The 20,581-nt window shown below is 39.0% G+C and overlaps 1 protein-coding gene across 5 annotated transcripts in view; it reads left to right on the top strand.

Moving 5' to 3' along the window:
- The window catches only part of SUGCT (succinyl-CoA:glutarate-CoA transferase), a 307,991-nt gene that overhangs the window by 95,398 nt on the left and 192,012 nt on the right, over positions 1–20,581 (top strand). For all 5 annotated transcript variants that reach the window (XM_030486510.1, XM_030486484.1, XM_030486500.1 and 2 more), the window contains one exon: positions 18,626–18,697. In XM_030486510.1, coding sequence (XP_030342370.1) covers positions 18,626–18,697 — 72 coding nt within the window. The remainder of the gene's footprint in view (positions 1–18,625; positions 18,698–20,581) is intronic.

The following is a 20,581-nucleotide window of genomic DNA, read 5'->3' as shown; positions in this document are numbered from 1 at the left end:
CGGGAAGTGTTCAGAAAGTGTGTAGATGAGGCCCTCAGTAGCATGGTTTAGTGGTGGCCTTGGCAGTGCTGGCAAACAGTTGGGCTTGATCTTAAAGGTCTTTTCCAACTTAGTTGATGCTATGATTCTGTAGCTCTGCTGACTGGAAGGTCTTGGCTTTGCTTCTCAAGCTGTTGATAGAAGTAAAGTGTTAGGATATACATAGCTTGCTTGGCTTCTGAGGAAAAACAAAATATGGGGGTGATCAGATGTACTTTCAGTGATGTGGTTGGTTTATAGTGTGGCAGTGCCAGAGGTTCCTCCTGTACATGGTAACAGATAACACCTACCCCAAGGGGACAGGAGTTCACAGTCTAAACAGGAGCAAGATATTCTTTTCAAAAAAGAAATCAGTAAGTCTAATGAGACATTTAGTCATTCTAGGATACAGGTTGCCCAGAGAAGCTGTGGCTGCCCCATCCCTGGCAGCATTCAAGGCCAGGTTGGACACAGGGGCTTGGAGCAACCTGCTCTAGTGGAAGGTGTCCCTGCCCATTGCAGGGGGTTGGAACTGGATGGGCTTTAAAGTTACGTCCAGCCCAAACCATTCTATTATATGGTTAATTTCTTTAAATAATTATTCAGTGGAAGCCTCCTGTTACCTAAGGTGCATATTCTTGTACAAAATCAGAAATTATTAGCAGAAACATATTTTTAAAGAGTTTTGAAGTGAGTTTTTCTCTAGATTTTTTCATGTCACCTTGGGTGACCACCAAGTGTTTGTAGCTCCATTTGTCTGAAGAAAAATAAATCATTGGAGGCTTTTCTGCCAGTTTGGATTACCATCTAAACTGGTGGTTGTACTTGTGAAAAAAACATAAAAATACTGTAAGACTGTACAAAGTTTATCCTGAAGCAGATGAGAGAAGCTGTGTTAGATTAGAATTCTTTTGCTTAGCTGCTGATCAGCCATTTGTTTAAACATCTTTTGTTTAACATAGCTTTAAAGGGTGGTTTAGATAACAAATGAAATAACAGGAACTTTTATGTATTAAAATAAAGTGTTAACATCTTACATTCATATAAACTTTCATGTGAATAAGACAAAACCAGAAGGGGGCTAGAGCATTCATGCTTAAACCAGTCTTTGCCAGGTTAGGTCAGTTGTTACCAGCCAACAGCTATTAGTGCTCCATAAATAAAAAAGGGATCTTTTTCAGGATCTGCCTTTTTCAGGAAGGTTCCTAAAGAGTGAGATTACATGAATCCCTGTGGCCATTTGTATCCTGACAGTAGGGTGGCCAAGGAGAACAGATTTATACCTCCATCCTGGAAGTGTAGTATCTCCAGAACTGGGTTGACTGTAGCAGATCTGTGTGGGAAGACCTTACTGTTCTGAAGAATCCTCTGTAGACAGAAAGCACGCTTTAATTCTAATCCTAGATTTAGCTTCCCTCATAAGTAGTTACTTAAAAAAAATCAGAAAGATTGTGTCCCACGTTGCACAATAACATCATGCATTACGGAAAGCAAACCAGTATGAATGTGTTCTTTTGTGTATTGAAAAGATAAGTATCTTTTAGATGACAGTGTCAAATTCATTCTGATTTGAAAGTCTGTTATTCCATGAAGAATGCAAATACAATAGAACCTGATTATGTAGATTATTTTACACCTTAGCCTGTTCCTCCAGCATTAATTTATGGATATTTAAAGACTTTAGGTATTTAAAGGCAGTACGTATGTTCTGTGCAGCAATAATGTATTCTTCTCTAACAGTTTCCTCTACTGGATGTTTGGCCTTTTATTTTAAGCATTTGGAATTGAGAACAATATATTGTGAGCAATAAACAAAAATTGCTGAAGGTAGAAAAATATCTAAAAAGCAAAATGTATTTTGAGTCTTAATATTCTTTTAGTTATTTAAAGTTTAGGCATTTCCTTTTGCCATCTTGGTTTTTTGAATGTTTTTAAAAACTTTACATCTGCTTGTTCCAGTAGTAGAAATATGCAAGACTGTGGCATCTGTGTGGACCCTGCAGATGGTCAGAAGATGTTAATGAAAGCAAGTGAAAGCCAAGTGTGGCAAAAGCAAGAGAGAAGGTAGTCCTCTGAAAATGTAAGATTACCTTGGGGTGCTGTATCAGTAGCTGCAGAGGAACCAATCCTGCCTTAGACTGAGTGTCCTCCATCCTCTTAACCAGGAGGCAGGTGTTACCTCTCAGTGACAAAACCCATTAGAGAGAATGGCTGCAATCTCTCCGTTTTGTAAATAAAAGTTAAAGATTTTATTAGAAAAAGTCCAATCCCCTTTAAGTCCCTCCACAAACTATTTTATCCTAATTTAGACTTTTTTATTGTGCATCCTTCTTATGAATTCCCAAAAGCACTGAATGTGCCTTGCATCCATACAGGTCATCTGTTGGTTTTGTCAGGGACATCCAGAGCTACATTAAGCTCTCTGGTATATTTGGGTCTGCTGCCAAAGTTCCACATGGCCCAGACCATGCCATCCAACTCTGCTGGGGGTTGAACTTGCAAGCCGGCTCTCTGTAGTGCCAATGAGTTTGATTTTGAGAGTAGCACTGTACAGGCAACATGGATTTATTGCTTGTGTCTAATCTGAATGCCAATCCTGTGTTATTCTGAATTACGCGGATCAGAGTGGAGGTTCCTTCTCTTCCTCCTGAAGGAGGAGGACAGAAAATACCCACTGCAGCTCACCTCCTTTTTGGGAATAGTAGCGCTGTGGGTGCCTCTAGTACATGACAGGTTTTGTATTCCTTGACTAACAAGGCTGCTGTTGTATTTCTCTGTCCATGCCACAGAAATGGGTGCAAGAAATGGGTGCCTCTGTCTTCTGCTTAAAAATGTTGTAGGAGGGGTACCACCACGTCTAGAGGTTTACCTGGCAGCAAAACAAGGGAATGGCAGTCTAATCAAAGAGTCTGGTTGTGCTATTCTTAGTTACATTGTGGAAGGTATAGACTTAAGTGAAATTTTGAGGGGTAAGGTGCTACTGTGTTTATGCTGTGTTGTCAGAACTGACCAAATGCTATTTAACACTGATTTCTGTGGAGCATGCTGTTTTAGACATTGATAAAGTTTTATCTGCAAAATAAAGTGGGGAGAAAGCATGCTTTGAAGAACACCAGCATCTTAGTTCTGAATCTGAAAGACAGTGTGACATTGCCAAAGTTAAGGAAGCTTAAATCCCTATGTACTTATGTTTTAGTGTGGAAATGAGGATCAGATCCAACATATTTAATAGGAAGGTGAAATACGAGATAGGTATCCAGAAAAGGTGTAATTTTGAATAATATCTTAACATCTATAATGTCAAGTTCTGTTTTAGAAGCTTATTCGTCTCTCTGAGATGAAGCTAGGTGTGCTTGAAGAAGGGACTTCTTTTGGTTTTCATGCCCTTTTCGTTTGGTTTTCAACTAGCAAAAAAAGTGCCCCTTCCATCCTATTGAATAAAAGCTGACAGTTTTGTTCAAGTTCCGTGGGAAATTGTGAATTTCTGTATTGTAGAATTTCTCTCTAATAACTGATGAGTTTATCTTTATTCATCATATTCATAATGTTCTTTTTCATGCATCTGTATTTTACATGTCCAGTATTATATTAAACCAAGAAAATATGAGATAGAGACAATAAAGCCAGTTTGCACCAGCAGATTATTTTATGAAGTAGTGTCTTTTTATTGTTTGTTGGCTGTAGCAAAGTCAAACCTGTTTGCAATGGCTGAAGAGAATCTGGTGCATAATTCCAGTCATGTAGTCTTCATAGAATGAGAAGAACAAAGGGACTTGGTAATGCTGCTGAAGGTTCTTTCCAGATATCTCTTTCTCTTTCCATTTGAAAATAATTTAGAATAGGTTTGGAGAATCATAATATTGCAGCCTTTAATCATAAGCATGCCATCTGATGCAGACATGGGTGAATGACATTTAAGAAAAGTCCAATTCTTTGTTATGAATCCATTATCATTCCATGGGGAAAAAAAATTGATTCGTTCAACCTTGAATGATATCATTGCATATGTGGTAAACAGCTAAATTTGGATGATGTGTTACTTTGTGGCATCACTCAGGGCTGTATCATTGTATGTAAACACTTGAAAGAAAAGACCAAGAAAATTGACAAAAGGCAAGATTAAAACACAGCTATTGTTCTCTGGCTTAAGATCATAAAAGGAAGGAAATTCATAGTTAAGGATCCAAACCTCAAGTATCTGGGCACAGTGCAGTGCCAGCCTTAATTTTACATAACTGTACCCTGTTATGAGTAGACATTGGTGGTTTGATCCTGAGCGATGAGCTACATTGCTCTTAGCAGCTGAAACCAGAAAAATAATTTTGTTTTAATGCTTGCCTTTGTTTGGTGAGTAGAGTTCTTTGAACAGCTGTAGTTGTTTTCTTTATGTTTTCTTGCTAATTAAAATAAACCAAATCTCTAATAAATAGTATTTCTTTTTTTCAAATGTTATCCATAAAACTCTGCTATGCAACATTCTGTGAAAATGGAAATGGGAAACTGTGAAGAGAAGCCAGTGTTATGTTTGGATTTCAGGAATGTGAAAAAAATTGTGGAAAGTTATAATGGCTATAATCCTGCAGAAGCTTGATTAAAACTCCCTCCAAAAATCCTAAAACACTTAACTGGTGAAGGAAGTAGTTAATAGTACTATTAACACAGAATAATGGAAGTATTACAGAGTTTTTGAAGTATCTGCAATTAACTGAATTCTGCCCTACTTTTCTTAAAAAGTCTGTTTCTCCCTGGTTCTTAGAAATTGTAATGAAGGTAGCAGAAACTGTGCTTCACAGGATGCCAAGCTGTGGATGCAAAACGCAGACGAGAACAGACAATGGCATCAAATCTTATCTTGACATTTTAGCCTAAAGACACTGCTTCAAGGATTCCAAAGGGGAGGATCAGCAATTCTTCAGCAATCTCCAGTCAGGGAAAGGCCTTTAGCACTTTAGACTGGCCAAACAGTCAAAGAGTAAAATCTAGTATCTGATAAGGTGAGGCTGACTTGAGAGAAGGATTATGTAGTTTTCTCAAGGGTATTTCAGTTCTTTCACTGGTAGGATGAAACCTCAACAGTGTCCAAGTCCCTTGCACCCTTTCTGTCTTTGTTTGAGATTTGGAGGGATTCAGCAGACAAGAGCTGGGAAGTGAAGAGACAGAAGTCTAAGATAATGTAGCTTTTTCACAACAGATGGAGCTCTAGTCAGTTTTGAATGGTAGCTTGAATTTTCTCTTGAGTAGATATTACTAAAGGTACGGGAAATTCACATTGTAGATAAACTAGTCCCTTGGGTGTTGCAGTGAAATGGAAAAGTCCCATACCCACAGTCTGAAAAATTGCAGCCCATGAGACAAGAGAGCTGAAGCGTTTGGTGATAAATCTTTTGCTCTTCATTGTAACTGAGCATATTGCTAGAAAAGATTCACACATGAAAAACAAAAGTCTGGAGACAGAAGGGAAAAAAAAACACTTTCTGAATATGAATTATAGTGCTACACTGAACTGTGTGGATATTAGCTATTTAGAATGATAGTGCCATGGTAGACCCACAGTACAGTTCAACCATCAAGATGTTGCTTCCGAGAATTGCTGAATGTCAGAGTTTCATGGGTGGGGATTTGGCAGTCCCTTTGCTATTCTAGTTTTCCTGTAATCTCTTTAGTGAAGCATTGATTGGGATTGTCTCTTAGTGAGGAAAACCACCCACTTTCTCATCTCAGCATCCATCCTTGGAGTCTTCAAATATTCCCTGACATACGTATATGATTTTGATTTCCCCTCTCTGTCTTTAAGACTGCAAGTTCCAGGACTAGGGATTTCCCTCTGATTTTCTGATGCAATCTCTTCTATTCAGATTAGAGTATTCTCTTTTCTGTTGTTATGACAGACCTGCTTATGTTGGTAATTTCTTTCAGCTGCTCCGTGTGTTGGGTTTTTTGGGTGGTTGGTTTGGTTTTGGGTTTTTTTGGCATAGTTGCCATAAACTGTTTTTACCATGGAGCACCTAGTTCCATGACTGTGCAAGTCAGACCAGAGCACTGTGTCTACACTGGTACTGGGTTATGCACAGAAAGCTCTACAGGTACTTCACTGAGCTACATCACTGTATGAATTTTTCTGCAGTGTATTGTGGGAAAACTTTTAATCCACAGGCCGCTATGCAAAAATGTTTTTAACTCAACTAACTAAAGTACTTCCATGGCTTTTGTTCCAGCCAGTAGCAAGGCATGGATCCAACTCTAGATGATGATGTTTTCCATCTGTTGGCATGCATGCAACTCTCATTTCAGGAAGAGCAGAAAATTCTGGGCATGAAATACAGTGCAAAAGCAATTTTAAGAGTAGCTCGTTGCCCTAAGAAGTCAGCAACATGTTGTGCCAGGTGCCTTGTGTAGATATGGAGATAGCTGATGCAGGTTGAATAGTTGCGGAATCCTCAGGCATCTTCTTGCACATCTGGCATGGCTTCCTCTCAAACATAGAGAGCACCCTCAGACCTTTATAAAGAGCTTGCTGTGCCTGTGCATCACGAGGACTTACAGATGGAGAGGGTACTAACCAATACTTAAGCTTGCTGCAATCCTTTATGGCTGCTTTACTGTGATTTGGTTTTTTGGCCTGTCCTTTGCTGGTGCCCAGAATGCAGAATTACGTATTTCAGTGACTGCTTCAAAGCTGGAGGACTGAAAAATGTTGCTTTCCCTGAAATAACATCTGGTTTTCTCGAGAGAAAGTGTGAGAGGTCTGTTGAAGCCACATATTTGTCTAGCCTTCATCCAGGAAGGATAATACTTGCCAGTTAGGCAAGCTGAGGTCATCCAGATGAAAGGTCCATGGATGAGGATATGGGAGAAGAATGTGAGACAGATAATCTGAAGATCCCATCTTTTTTATTATTATTATTTTTAAATTTAGATAACAGTCTACCTTATTTCTGCCTCACATGATCCACAGTTGTATAGTGGACCTAGACCATTCTCAGCCACCCTGCCTTAAAAAGAATCAAAACATGAGAATGCCTGACAGCAGAAAATTTCTTTATGTTCTTAGCAGTATATAATTACATGCTGTTGGTATGATTTGGCCAACTGAGGCAAAATGCCATGGCCAACAAAGTTTTTGGACAATAAAGCGTCTCTACATCTTCTTGCTTTTGAAACATGCAAACTTTTGACATATGTGAGGTGGAGCAGTGATGGATTTCATTAGGAGTAGATTGGTGCCTGTAATCTGGCTACAGGCTCTTTATGGCTATGTCCATACTAAAAAATAAGCAGTGTTAGAGCTTGTGTTTTATTTCAGTTTAAATGCTGGCTGGGCCAAGAATCAAACTGATCTCCTGAACACTCCTCATAACCTGTTATCCAAGTTTATGATTAGAGCCACATTTAGCTCTGCAATGATCATATACTTTTTCCTGTGTTCCTGTTAGGTACTTGCCACCTCTGAGCTGCTCTAGACAACAAAGGCACTTGCATTCAAATTCTTTCCCCAAAGGACAATCTTTGCTCTTCCACTCCTTGATTCACACCTTATATTATGTTTTAAGAACTTTGGTTCCTTAGCTCTTTTCTGTAGACTCTGTATTCATCTGTTTTAGCCAGTAGAGTACAGAACAGCATGAAAAGCATGTAGAGATCGTTTCTCTGTGGAGAGTCAGCTGTGGTTTTGCATGTGAAAATTAAAGAAATGCAGCACTAGGATGGAGATACCAGTGAGAATTAGTTGCATGATTTTGTTTTGATGACTTAACATGGAATAGTGGTGGAGATTTATCTGTAGATGATTTTCAGGTTACTGATGTGCTCTGTGCAGCATTCATTGGGTTAAAATGTTCCTTAAATGCTAATAGCTAAAATAATGACCCCTCAAGTCATTGCTGCCACTAACTCTACAGCTACTGCTATTGGTTCTACCAGGAGGAAAACCACTGGATACTTTAAAACACAACAGTAATTTTCAGAAGAACAGGTCACATTACAGTTCCTCAGAAGATAAACTAGCAGCTCATCAGATGAGGTTATTCTAGTTTGAGGGTTTCTTTGTCATCTAAATTATTTCCTTTTTCTTCCAAAATATCTAGGTCTAACTCTTAAATCAGCTGTTAGGTTTAGAATGAGTACACCCTTTTTGTATTGGGTATTTGCCCTCTTACTTTTGCTATTCGCTACTTCTGTTGTTGTCTGAATGGGAGCAAACATGATCTCAGGTACATAATAATAGTAATAATAATGCTTTTTCTTTCCTTCCTTCTAACATGCCTGTGCCTTACCCATCTATTATGTGACCCATGTTTTAACACACATTTGTGACATAAATGCTTTAAGTTATGATCTTTAAGTTTACATTCTGCTGACCAATGTGAGAAGGGAAAGGGAAAACCTATATGTGCCTCCTGCAGCTGTCTGTCTGCAAACTGCTTTTTGTGGGCAGCATTTTAACAGTGTAAATGTAATAATCATCCATGAAAAACTTGATTGCCTTCTCCTTGCTGTCTAAGTTCATGATTCTTGATGTCTACAGCAGACCAGCAGCATGGGGTTTTCAGAAACATCGAAGTAGGAGATGACCACTGCTGTCCAAAGGGTTGTGTGCTGCTGTCCAAGTAGGTGTTGTTGAAACACCCCTACGTCACAGCCTGGGTACTAGTAGCAGTGCATTCATTGAGTATGGCATTTTACAAGTATCATTGCACTTGTAGCAGCTCAAGAAGGGCTGTTAGGACAATGGGGCTCACTTCATCTACAGTCTGTTGAAACCCAGGACAAATATGAAGGCAGTAAGCCTGAGCTGGCCTCAGTACTTCTGCAGAGCCTCTTACAGAGGAACGCAAATTGTCTGCTTTAAACGTTGAAATGCCAAAACACTCAGGGTAAGTAATCATATGCCACCACGGACTTCCTGTTACATTTCCTGTTCCATCAGGTTTTAAGATCAAAAAGATTTTAAGTGGGCTTTGTACTTCCGGAGGGTGAGGAAAGGCTGTCCACCTGTTCCATACATTTGAAAACCAGGGTTTTCTTTGTATGTAAAGAGAGTACAAATCTTATTCTATAGGACCTCCATTTTCATTTGGAAGCTGAAATCCAGTGGACAACCATATGTCCCACTCATTTCAATTGATTTTACATTCTTTATGTCAGCTTAAGGTTGCTTTGTTTCCTCACTTGGTGTATTTTGTTTTAACTTGTGCAGATTCTGAAAAGAAAAAGACAAATCAAGCAGCTGGAGAAATACATTCTTTGTCTAAAAAGTCTTATGCTTCAGTATGTAACTTGATGTGAAAATTGGTATGCCTCCCTGCATAATTTTCACTAGCAATCTTTCCCATATATAAGCACAGCTTTGTCAATGTCTAATAAAATGCCCAAGCTTTGTACCTGTGAAAGGAAACGTATATTGGAAGGAAATTAAATGTACCAGTATCCCACTGTTACTGAAAGCTGTCTCTGTTCTTCTTAATTAATATAACCATTTAAATGCATTTTGTTACTCCTCTTTATGTATTATTTTTTGGTACTGTTATAAAGGAAGCTGTAAAACATCCTAATGCTTTCATCAGCACCCTGGGGGAAGGAAGAGTGCCCTTACAAATCCACGTACCTCTTCACCCTATTTGCTCCTTCTTCCCTGTCCCCAAGTGAGGTAATCAGATAATCAGCTTCATATAATCGAGGGAGAGGAACCTTGTTTCTGTGAAAGGTCATTTCATAGCCAACTCCAGGGAATAGCAGGCAGGCAGCACTTCAGGCTGTCATCAGGGCTGCAAGAAGAGGGCAAGCTGCTGCCAACAGCCCATTTTAGCCCTTCCCAGCACAATGGCAGGTCTGTGTTCCTGGTTTGCTGCTGCCCATTTGATGCCAACCTCAGTGTCACCAGAAGGCCATCTGGATCATTAGGAGACCAACCCCTTGACTTTGTCAGCTCATGAAAGCCAGGAGGCTGCTTCTCCAGACTTGCTGGCACCATCCTTCAGCCATAGCCAGACTGGGCCCCTCAATAGCTGGGGTCGTTCCTGTAACAAGGATCATGCTCTCTTTATGGGATGTTCATTCTTACTGGAGATCTTTGCTGTTAGCCTGTAGACTGTAACCTGGCTGTGCTGTGGCATATGGATAGCAGTAGTTGGGTAGCTTTAAACTTATTTGGCTGCTTGTGACTGACATCAGATTTAATTGCATGGCTGTGTGTACTTGCTTTGGCTTAGCTTCTGTAAATTATTTACTATGAAAATACGTAAAACAATATGTTTTTTGCAAAAGACTCTAGTGGGAGCAGTATATGTTCATGCTCATTTGTCAGTGGACCGAGGTACAGTGATGCTGGGGCAGTGTTCAGTATCATAGAATCCTAGAATGGTCTGAGTTGGAAGGGACCTTAAAGCTTATCTAGTTCCAACTCCTTGCTGTGGGCAGGGACACCTTCCACTAGAGCAGGTTGCTCCAAGCCCGTGTGTCCAACCTGGCCTTGAACACTGCTAGGGATGAGGCAGCCACAGCTTCTCTGGGCACCCTGTGCCAGCGCCTCAGCACCCTCACAGGGAAGAATTTCTTCTAATGTCTAATCTCCATTTCCCCTCTGTCAGGTTAAAGCCATTCCCCCTTGTCCTGTCCCTACAGGCCCTTGTAAAAAGCCCCTCTCCAGGTTTCTTCTAGGCCTCCTGTAAGTATTGGAAGGTTGTTATAAAGTCTGATGTAGATTTTAGGCTGTGATAATAGAAGCACACTTATACTGTGTTGATTCTCCAGAACAAGTTCTTTTGTAAAGGGTAGTTATATTTATTATGCAAAAGCACTCTACAAGCCATAGATGCAAAGATCTTTTTTTAAAACCCAAGCCAGTAGCTACTACCATAGAGATTTCCTCAGCTCTTTCTCAGCAGATAATTTGACTTAGCTGCTAGAATGAAAAGTTGGTTAATTATTGGCCAGCACAGTTTTAAGTCGGCAAAAGCTGTAATATTTTAATTTCTAATTGTAGTGATTTTCAAACTTTAGCAATTGGAATAATGCTAAATTTGGGGTAGATAAAAGTTTGTAATTGCAGTAATGTGATATTCTTTATCAATATTTCTCAGACTAATGGGGAACGATAAGAAATGACTATTAGAGAAGAACAAAAGTCTGAATTTTATAGTTTTGAGGAAACCTCAGGAATTTACAGGAACGTGAAGAGGAAAGGGACTTCTGACTTCTAGACATACATAAGTGTTCCACTCATTAAGCATTATTTTGTATTTTTTTTTAAATAGCTCTCTCTAGCATTATTCCTATGGCCTGGCAATGGGGTGGGGTTTTTTTGGTGTAAATCGAGGACTTTAAATAATGTGCATCCTTGCCAGTTCAACTTTTAAATCCTCACTTAGAGATAAAGTACTGTTTTAAACCAAAGCGAACTAAATGCAGTAAACCTTAATCAGTCTGACTTAAAAACACAAATCAAGGATACTGAAGAGTCAAGGTTGAAATAGGTTTGAAATCCATCCTTAGTTCACCAGAGTGTGTCTATTGAATAGTGCATAGGATCACATACTGCTTGAGAGAGATATTAACTGGGAAAAAAGTCCAAAACAGGGCAAAGGCACATTGGCAGAATGGAGTGAAGTTTCCTCTACTTTTGTCCATCATGTTCTGCAGCTAAATGGCAGATTTCAACTATGAGTGCTGTTTATTTTAATTTGTAAAAGTGTCAAGTGGTGAAATGCAGCCAATTTTGCCCCCCTGTAATTGTTATGTCCTCATTGGTGTCTCTGCTAATTTTCGTCACTATTGGTGTTAATTTGATTGCTTGCTCTTCTCAGTTGGCTGGTTATCAGAGAAACTCACAAATGATTCAGCTCAGCATTTTGAAGAGCCTTCTCTATAGCAGGACATTAAGTTATTAGGCCCTTTAAGTTAATAGCACTGCCTGCTATTCTGACTTCTAGTCTGAGTTCTAGTTTGCTTGCACTGGGTCATCTGCCTGCAGCTTGAAATAGCTCAGTATGAGTTACCAAAAAGGTAGCCAGGGTTAGAAAGCTCACCTTTGGAAGTTGTACCACTACATCACTTAAAGCCAAAGAGTGCAGAGGCAAAAGGGACAGAAATAATGACGCAAAATGTGCTCTGATGATTTCTATTGAAAACAGAAATAGGACCTCATTTAGAGTTAAATTCTAAGTAGCACTCTTAAAACCTCGTATTTGAGTACTCAGATTTTCCAGAGAGCTTTATCTTATGATTTGTGGAAGGTGTAAAAAGTATTTGTAATTTCTGTTTCAATAATGCCTGGAGGGCCTGTATCAGGATCAGACTGTGGTTGTGTGAGTTGCTTTTCAAAAGAAATGTTTTTGTTGCATTCTTTTGCTTTAAAAGTGAAACAAAAAAACCAATGCTTACAATCCCAAAATGGGAAGAAATTGTGTGAACTATTGTGTGAGAAGGAAAAAGGGTAAGGAAACATAGCTTGGATTCAGGCTTTTGAGAGATTATTGTAAATGTTGAGAAAAATATTGTTTAAAAAATAGCTCTTCAGTGCCCTTTAAAATCAGTAAGCGTCTATTTTAATTCCCATATAAGTACTAACTGGCTGCTGTCTGTGTATATACTTAAATGTTGCTTGCTGTATAAGACCTTGTTTGCTTAATTTCAGCCTAACTGAATTTTTATGGCTGTGCTATAAACCTCTTGAAAATAGTGGCTTAAATGGAAATGCTGACACAACATTAATTACACTGGCTCCAGTGTGATACTGTGATTAAAGTTTATTTATTTTGTGTGTGTGTGTCTCTGTGTGTGTAATTTCATTGTTGAAAAACTAATGGAAAACTAATGTGGCGATGGAGAATGTGATTCTGGCCTGATATTTTTATTTTTCAAAGCAAGGAGGAACAGTTTTAATGCCAGTTTACAATACCAGAGAATTTATTTTTTAATTGAGGTATAGTTTAGGTATTTTAAATTTTAGACATTTGGGAAAATGACAAGTTTCCCACTTTAAAGCTGTTCCCTGCTCTTTCAGGAGTTTTTAAGTGGCTTTTCAGATGTTGAGGCTGGACGTATATTGCATTCACATTGGAAAATAAAGAAAATGGTTTCATTTCCTTGCAGCGCGTGTTTTTTGATATGATTGGGATAAAACTCTCATCTCTAAAAATAAGCATGTGCAATGCAAAGTTAGTGTTATTGAATGTGAAGGAACAGCTATAAAAGTCCTTTTGGTAAATATTATCCTTAACTGATACTTGTAGATTACAAATATAGGTGTTACATCTGGACAACTGGGAGATGAACAGTGCAAATACTATATGAGCAGAAGAGTAAGTGAGAGAGGGGTCCTGTCTCCAACCTAGTTCTTAGGATAGTGAGCTGGGGTTGGAGAGGCCTCGCTTGCAGTCTGTTCCCAGCAGTTTAGACTTCTCACATTAGGTAACAACTGGGTAAAAACATGACACAGTCTGGAGAGCAGAACTTGGCTGTCCTGCTTCCTGAATGAGTGTTGCGAGCAATACAGTATAACACCAAGTGTAGATATCCCAGTTTGATGCTGTGATTTTGTGTTAACTTTGCTGCCATTTCTGGTAAGGTGCATTCAGAGCACATTTAGTGGTTCTCATCAGATTTGCTCCTGGGTCAGTTAGGCAAAGGCATTTTTCCACACTCACACCTACATGGAAGTTGAAGGTTGGTCAGAAAAATAGTCTCATAGCTCATGGGCTCTGCAGAAGTGAACAGTCTCCCTGGTTGTTCATCTGTGGTCTGCTTTCCTTGACATCAGTGCTGGTGTTCTGCCTCATCTCAGAGACCAAAGTAATCATTCCCACTCTTACCGTAAACACCTTTCCCACAAGCTCATGGCATCCAGTCAAACGTCTCTTCTCTAAGAGAATTATTGCAGATGTTGTTAATACTGATCTGTGTGGTAGCCTGTGACAGCTGTGGAGTCACAGGATAGTACATTCTGCAGCATGGCAGTGAAGAGATGGACAAGTAGTTCAGGTTGAGAAGACTGGGGGGAAAAAGTGAAATCTTTGTGTGGAATGTTCTTCAGCTTGCTCAGTGAGAACATTCAGCATACATTAATCCAGTCCATGAAATTTACATTTTTTATTTGTACTGTTTGCTTTCACTGGAAGAGAGTGCAAAGTAGGCAAATAGTTTCAAAGTGTGTGGTCTTTATGATTTATATGTGGTGCTCGGAACTACCACTGACCAAACTTTTTGGTCTTGTTCCCATTTGTTACAGTAATTAAGTATTGAGTTGTTATGAAAGGATTGTGCTCTTCCCTTGAAAGAAAAAAGAACATGGTCACTCCATGGTTCTGTGGCACCACTGATGTTTTGTTCAAACCCATGTGTAAAGGTAGAGGAAACGGTGTGCCAAGTTTATCCCATCTGGAAGGAATGTAACTGTTCTGGATCTCAAGCAAAACTGAGGATCTCCTAGTCTTTAATGTATTTGGGAACCAGAGTTTATAAGGTTGGAAGAGAAAAAAGTCGACATATGTTGTAGATACCTTTGATGGTCAGGGGAAGAGAGCCTGCGTACAGGTCAGTCAAATCCTGAATGCATCACCTTCTAATCACAGCCTTTAATCTACATTAAGACTAGAGAATGCTTGTCCTTAAATGACCTTTGCATTGCATCGAATATCACCATGGAAACTTGAAAGTGTAATTGAAGACAAATTATGCAATAAATTAAAAGTAACACTGATTTTCTGTGGTTCCCAGCCTGCAAGAGGCCAGCTTTTCTCTTTGACCACACCCGTTAATACGAGGGAGGTACTTCAAGCACAGAAACAGAGACCTATGCATGGTCACATAGTGTTTTACTGAGTCATTATCCGTAAGTGAGTGAAGAGACTGCTGCAAATGGGAAGATGGAGGGGAGTGGAAGGAGTGACATATGAGAATTAATCTATTTTCCTTAAAAAAGTTGGTGATAACGTTTCAAAGCTTTGTTGGAAAATACTGGTTTAGCTTTTTCGGGTTTTATGGTTGCAGGCTTCTGAAGTATGTGCCTGTTGTGCACTGTCCCCAGCTGGTCCCAAAGGTTTGCTACCTGGACTTGTGATTGTTTTATTGGAATTCTCACTCTTTAATTGGACCCTTAAAAGCATATGCAAAGGTATTTATCTATGATTGATGATTGTCATTGCATAGATAGGTTTAAAATTCATAAAGAAGACAATAAATACAAGAGATTGATGGTCTTTCACTAACACCGTCAAAGCTGACAAATTTTGGAAGGCCATTGACTTAGAGCAGAGACTGACTAGTTTGGCCTCACATTATGGCAACAAGTCTTGATTCATTCCGATAATAAACTACGGTTAAGTTTGGCCTGCATTTTTATTGTATGGTCTATTATATTGTATAGTCTATGTAGCATTTTTGGAGAATGCTTGTAAACCCCTTAGAACATTTCTGAAGGTGATAGTTCCTATTCCATGTGTTCAGGGAGGTTAAAATATTTCAGTACACAAAGTGTCTCAGGTATACTGTGTTCTGGGATGAAATTGGGAAAAGTGCTGAGTCTTAGTGAGGTCCTGGAACATCCATTAGTCAGTGTGAGGTTTTGGTGCATGCGCGCTGAACTTTGAGATCTGGCTTTGAACACACACATTTTGATGTCGTGTGCTATATGTATCGTTCAGTGTGAATTTACAGATTACTTTCTTAAAAAAACCCAAGATTTTCACACCCTACTGAAAGCCGTGCCTTTGGATGCTCACAATCTGTCGCCACCTTTTCCATGCATAAGATGTGGACTAATAGTTTTTTTGTTTGGTTTTTGTATCTTATCTTCACCGAGGGATGTCCCGTTGCTCACATGGGAGTAGCAGGTTAAATCATGCTCATGCTCTGAAAAATCTTGTCAGAAGGCCTCCTTCTTCAGAGAAGGGGGAAGGGAAAAAAGACTTCTGTGCTAATGTGGTATGATTCGATGTGTTGGACAGCAGTTTATCAAAACAAAATCTCATTAAAATCTGTCTGCACTTTTCCCTTACTCTCCTTTGTATAATAAGGTTATGAAGCTTTCTGTAACCAGATAGTAACCTGTGGTAACCTGTAGTGTGTGTACATTTATGGGTGATGAATAAAACCTTTGTTACCACCCTTAAATGTTGGCATCAGTATAGTGCTAATAACATTTTGAAGTTTCTGCTTTATCAGCAACAACGACTGGCAAATAATCAGCTGTTATGTAATGGGGAACTTAAAATAGCAGCTGAAGACATTTGAGTTAAGCTTCATGGAAAAAGACACTGCTGCATTTATTATGGTACCATTTTTGTTGTGTAAGGATGACGTGATTGTAGTTTTAGCTTTTTAGACATATAATGCAATTAAGAATAATCAGTTTTCCCACACATTCCGCAAAGCAACTGAAGCACACATGCTCGTAACCAGGCCCTTGAAATTTAGAGTGACTTCCACTGCTGCATGGGCAGCCCACAGGTAGAGATGCGTGTCTCATCATGGTATGCAGCTATGGTGTGATTGCATCTTCTTACAGGTAGAGATGCGAGTCTCCAAAGAAATTGCTGATAAATAGCACACTCTCTCAGATTTGCCCATACTACCGATTTAAATGTATTTTGGAGTTTGGAGGAAGGGGATCTGTGTATATGTACATATGGCTTTGCAATCTGTAAGAGGCATCTAGACTAGAAGCATAAAAGAATGTGTAAAAGAATTTCTAATTTGTGTTTACTGGAAGTAGTAGGTGGTCGCACCAATAAAAACTATATTGTGTTACATACTCACACAGATACGTCTAGTGTTTAACCCATAATTTGTGTGAAATGTGTGTGGCTGGTTTTAGAATTCAGAGCATCAGCGAAGACTGATCAGGATTTGGGCAGGGTGTTCAGAAAACAGATCTTGCCTGTAACTAAAAGTAGTAAGTTTATGCTGACAGTTTTAGTTCATAACTATTCCTACTAAAAGCCATCTACTGGGTGGGGGGGAAGTGTCTTACATATTCTTAGACCAGGCTCTGTCATGATTGTTTTGTACATGAACAGATATATCTAAAAAACACTTATGCATTCAAACAGAACTTTCTTTTCTGTGTTCTTTGCCCCATTTTCTTTCTGTGCTCATCACTTTCCACAGCATGAGTATGCAGTACCTTCATACTGCGCGTGCTTCTGGACTTGTAATATATTGGGGCTCAGTCAGTGGGACTTGTTTTGCATGCTTGGGACTAAATGTTTGCTGAATTTCGCTTTGCTTGCTGAAAATCTTAGACTGACCAATACTATTTACCAGGAAATGAAACATAGCGAGAGTAAACAAGCGATACCCTAATTATGACGTACAGTTACTTGCATTTCAATAAGGACATAATTTTCCACATACAATTTTAAAGCCTTGATTATACCAGATGGGAAGAGTCTTAGCATGGGTGTAGTTGTATCTGTATGAGAGATTGCAAGTTGGAATAGCATATTCCTGTTTGTGAAGAAGAATAAGCCACAGTGGTATGAGAAGACTTTTTATTATGGAAGTGTTCCCACATCATGGCTTCTATTTGTGTTATTTAACCAAAATGTGTAGTAAAAATTCACTCCTTTCTATCAGGACATAATAGCTCATAAAAAAAAAAGATTTCTGATAGATGGGGTTTTCTCTCTGCGAGGCTTTGTCACCATTAGTGTCCCAGGCTGTGCTGGCCTCTTACACTGAAGTCAAATTAATAGTGAAAGAATTTTTCCCAGGAGCCTGTGAAAATCGTGGTTGTAACACCTATGACTGAAACTGCAGTTACACACCCTTGTATAAGGGTGAGGTGTGGAGGAAAGGGGAATCTGTTTGCATTATCCCATTTTAGAAGGTGGCCTTACACAGTGTTAAAATCGAGGATGATGCCAATTGCAGATTTTCTTTTTTTCAGTGAAAATCTAAATGGAGATGATTTAGTCTGAAATGAAAGCTGTGATGTCCTACCCAGTTAAATATTCAGTTCACCATGAAATGTGCCAGTAAGGCCACTGAAATGAAGTCAAAATTAAAGAAAATAAATCCTCAAAGCTGAATAAGAAGTCCCATTTTCTCCAGGAGCTTGATCTTGAGACAGCTCACCAGGGAAGTATCTTAATCTTCAGCTGAAGAGCTGGAAAGATGTAGCCTATCCCTTTCATTCCCATGAAAGTCCCTAATTTGTCATAGCTATTTGGCAATTATTTTTCACTTGCATATTTGGCGAGGGTCTGTGACACCTCAGTGCAGGTGTTTGCTTGCAGTGAGGCTAAGAGTGAAGCTGAATAAATAACTCCTGGCAAGTAAGTGTTATTCTGATAAATCCTCCTCAGTCCCTGTGAGTGAGAGACGTATTTGCAAGATTTCAGGATGCCTCAAGACATATTTTAAGCAAGTAAAATATTAACCAAGATAACTTCTCAACTTTAGAAAAAATCTGGAATAACGTTAGAAAAATCAAAAGGGATGCATCCATCCTTGAGGGTGACTTTGAGCTACTTTTATAGAACTAGATATTGAGTCTGAATGGAAATGTTTAAGGAAGTCATTTGAACGTTTTTTACGAAGTTTTCACTTAAAAGATGTGCTAGTATTTTATAGTTTAATTGAAGATTATCACCTGCCTTTGTTTTTCCAGGCTTTTAAGACCAAGGATGGCTACATCGTGATGGGAGCTGGAAATGATCAGCAGTTTATCACTGTGTGCAAGGTAATGGTGTGTTAGGAAACACTACAGAAATGTGTAATAGTTTCCATTCTGACTAGGAAATTGATTACTAATTGCTTCTTAATTCTCCTTTTTTTGTGTGAAAAGTAAGTATTTCACACAAAAATTGAGTATAAATTTTTGTATAAATTCCAACCTTGGTTTCTGGCTGGTAGTTTCGGGCACTAAGGTGGGTTCTGTGCTTTGCCTCTGTGTTCAGAACACCCCAATTCCCAAACCTGTGGGTGCTGAACCCCTTTTGAAGCCTGTCCAGCTGCACAGCTAATTAGCTAAAAAATTAACAAGCTAGCAACCTTCCTGCCATGTATTCACCTCACTTTAGGGTGCAGCTGAGAGACTTGTGGTATGACTTGTTGCTACATACTCTCTCTGTAATCGATAAGGCATGAATGGTACCCCAGAAGATGAGGCAATGTTTCTATTATTTGTGTTACTTCAGAATCTGGAGGACTAAAATTAACTGAGATGAATATATGCCCTAGTCTTCAGGCTGATGTTTTTTTGTTTCATTCTTACTAATGTGTTCTGGTATTTCTATAATTGAAAGAAGGAGGTACAGAACATGGATAAATGATGATTGCTTGCATTTCAAAGAGAGTAAAAAAAAAAAGAGAAAAAATAGTGCGAGTTTTGGGTGATGGTTAGATTTTTCTATAAACCACTTATCATGTTTGTTTCTATGAAAAGTCTCTTTACCCTTATCGAGTCATTGAAGGTATGAATTTGGGCTGTTACATTGCCTAGAAACGGAGTGATGCGGAAGTCAGTGGAATGCTGTGAAACCCATTAGAGGTATGCTCTGAGCTAAATGGATGGTGATTTGGAACTTAAAACACCATGAAGAGGGAGAGGCAATAAAGGAAGGGGACTTTATTACAGGAAGGCCCGCAACACCCTAGTGAACTTTAGTAAATACGGAGACCACTAATTCAAACACAGGAATTGTTGTTGGAGAACCTTTCTGAGATGAGTTGGTGCTAAAAATACAGGCTGTATGGAAGCTGTTGCCCTGAAGACACATACTCTGGAGATGGAACAGCTGGCTTAAGCTGTAAACAATTGCAAACATTCTGCTTCAACCATATCTTTTCAGGCAAGCAGAAAGAAAAAACTGGAATAATTCACTGTGATATTTTTAAAATCAATGAACACTAACTGTAGGTTGTTTGGGGACTTGAGTAATTGCAGGAAAACTTTGTAAGACTGCTGGCTGAAGTGCATTTCATGGCAGTCAAGTGTTATAAAAGCACATCCTGATGTATGGCTGCTTCAGTCTAAATAGGAATACTGAGCAAGACTCTTCAGAAGACTGAGCTTTAGTGTACAGCAAAGGAGAGTACAAACAGGTTTGCTAGTGTTGGGGGACAAAACACGGAGAGTGCAAACTGTGCATCTGAAAGCTTGGAGGAGGCCTAGAAAAGGATAACAGCAGTTTTATTCCAAGTGGTCACGGTGAAATAAGAAAATAACATTGGCAGTGCAATGCAGAAAGATGAATGGCACATTAATGAATAACTTCTCAAATGTGCATTTGTTAGTCACAAAAAAAAATGAGAAGAACATATATAGACACGCAGCTTTACAACAGATGGACATTAAGTTAAAGCTGAAGTCAGTAACGTTAATTAAAACAGTAGAGTAAGCAACTCCATATGACCAGTTCTCATATAACTCATCAAATGGAACCATAGTTTTCTGATTAATTTCTGGGGTTTTTTTTAAGCTCTCATAAATGAGTATTCACTATCATTTACATTGAACAGCCTTGCATGGTTTTTTTTTTCTCTAAAGTAGTGATTTGTAACTCCAAAATAGCAGTACTAAGAAGAGGAGATAGTTTTAAGGGGTGCCAATAGTATTGTTAAT

This window comes from Strigops habroptila, chromosome 1 (genome assembly GCF_004027225.2).
Source record: "Strigops habroptila isolate Jane chromosome 1, bStrHab1.2.pri, whole genome shotgun sequence".
NCBI lineage: Eukaryota > Metazoa > Chordata > Aves > Psittaciformes > Psittacidae > Strigops > Strigops habroptila.
Note: the sequence above shows the minus strand (reverse complement) of the source record. Positions and strands in the feature narration are given on the sequence as shown.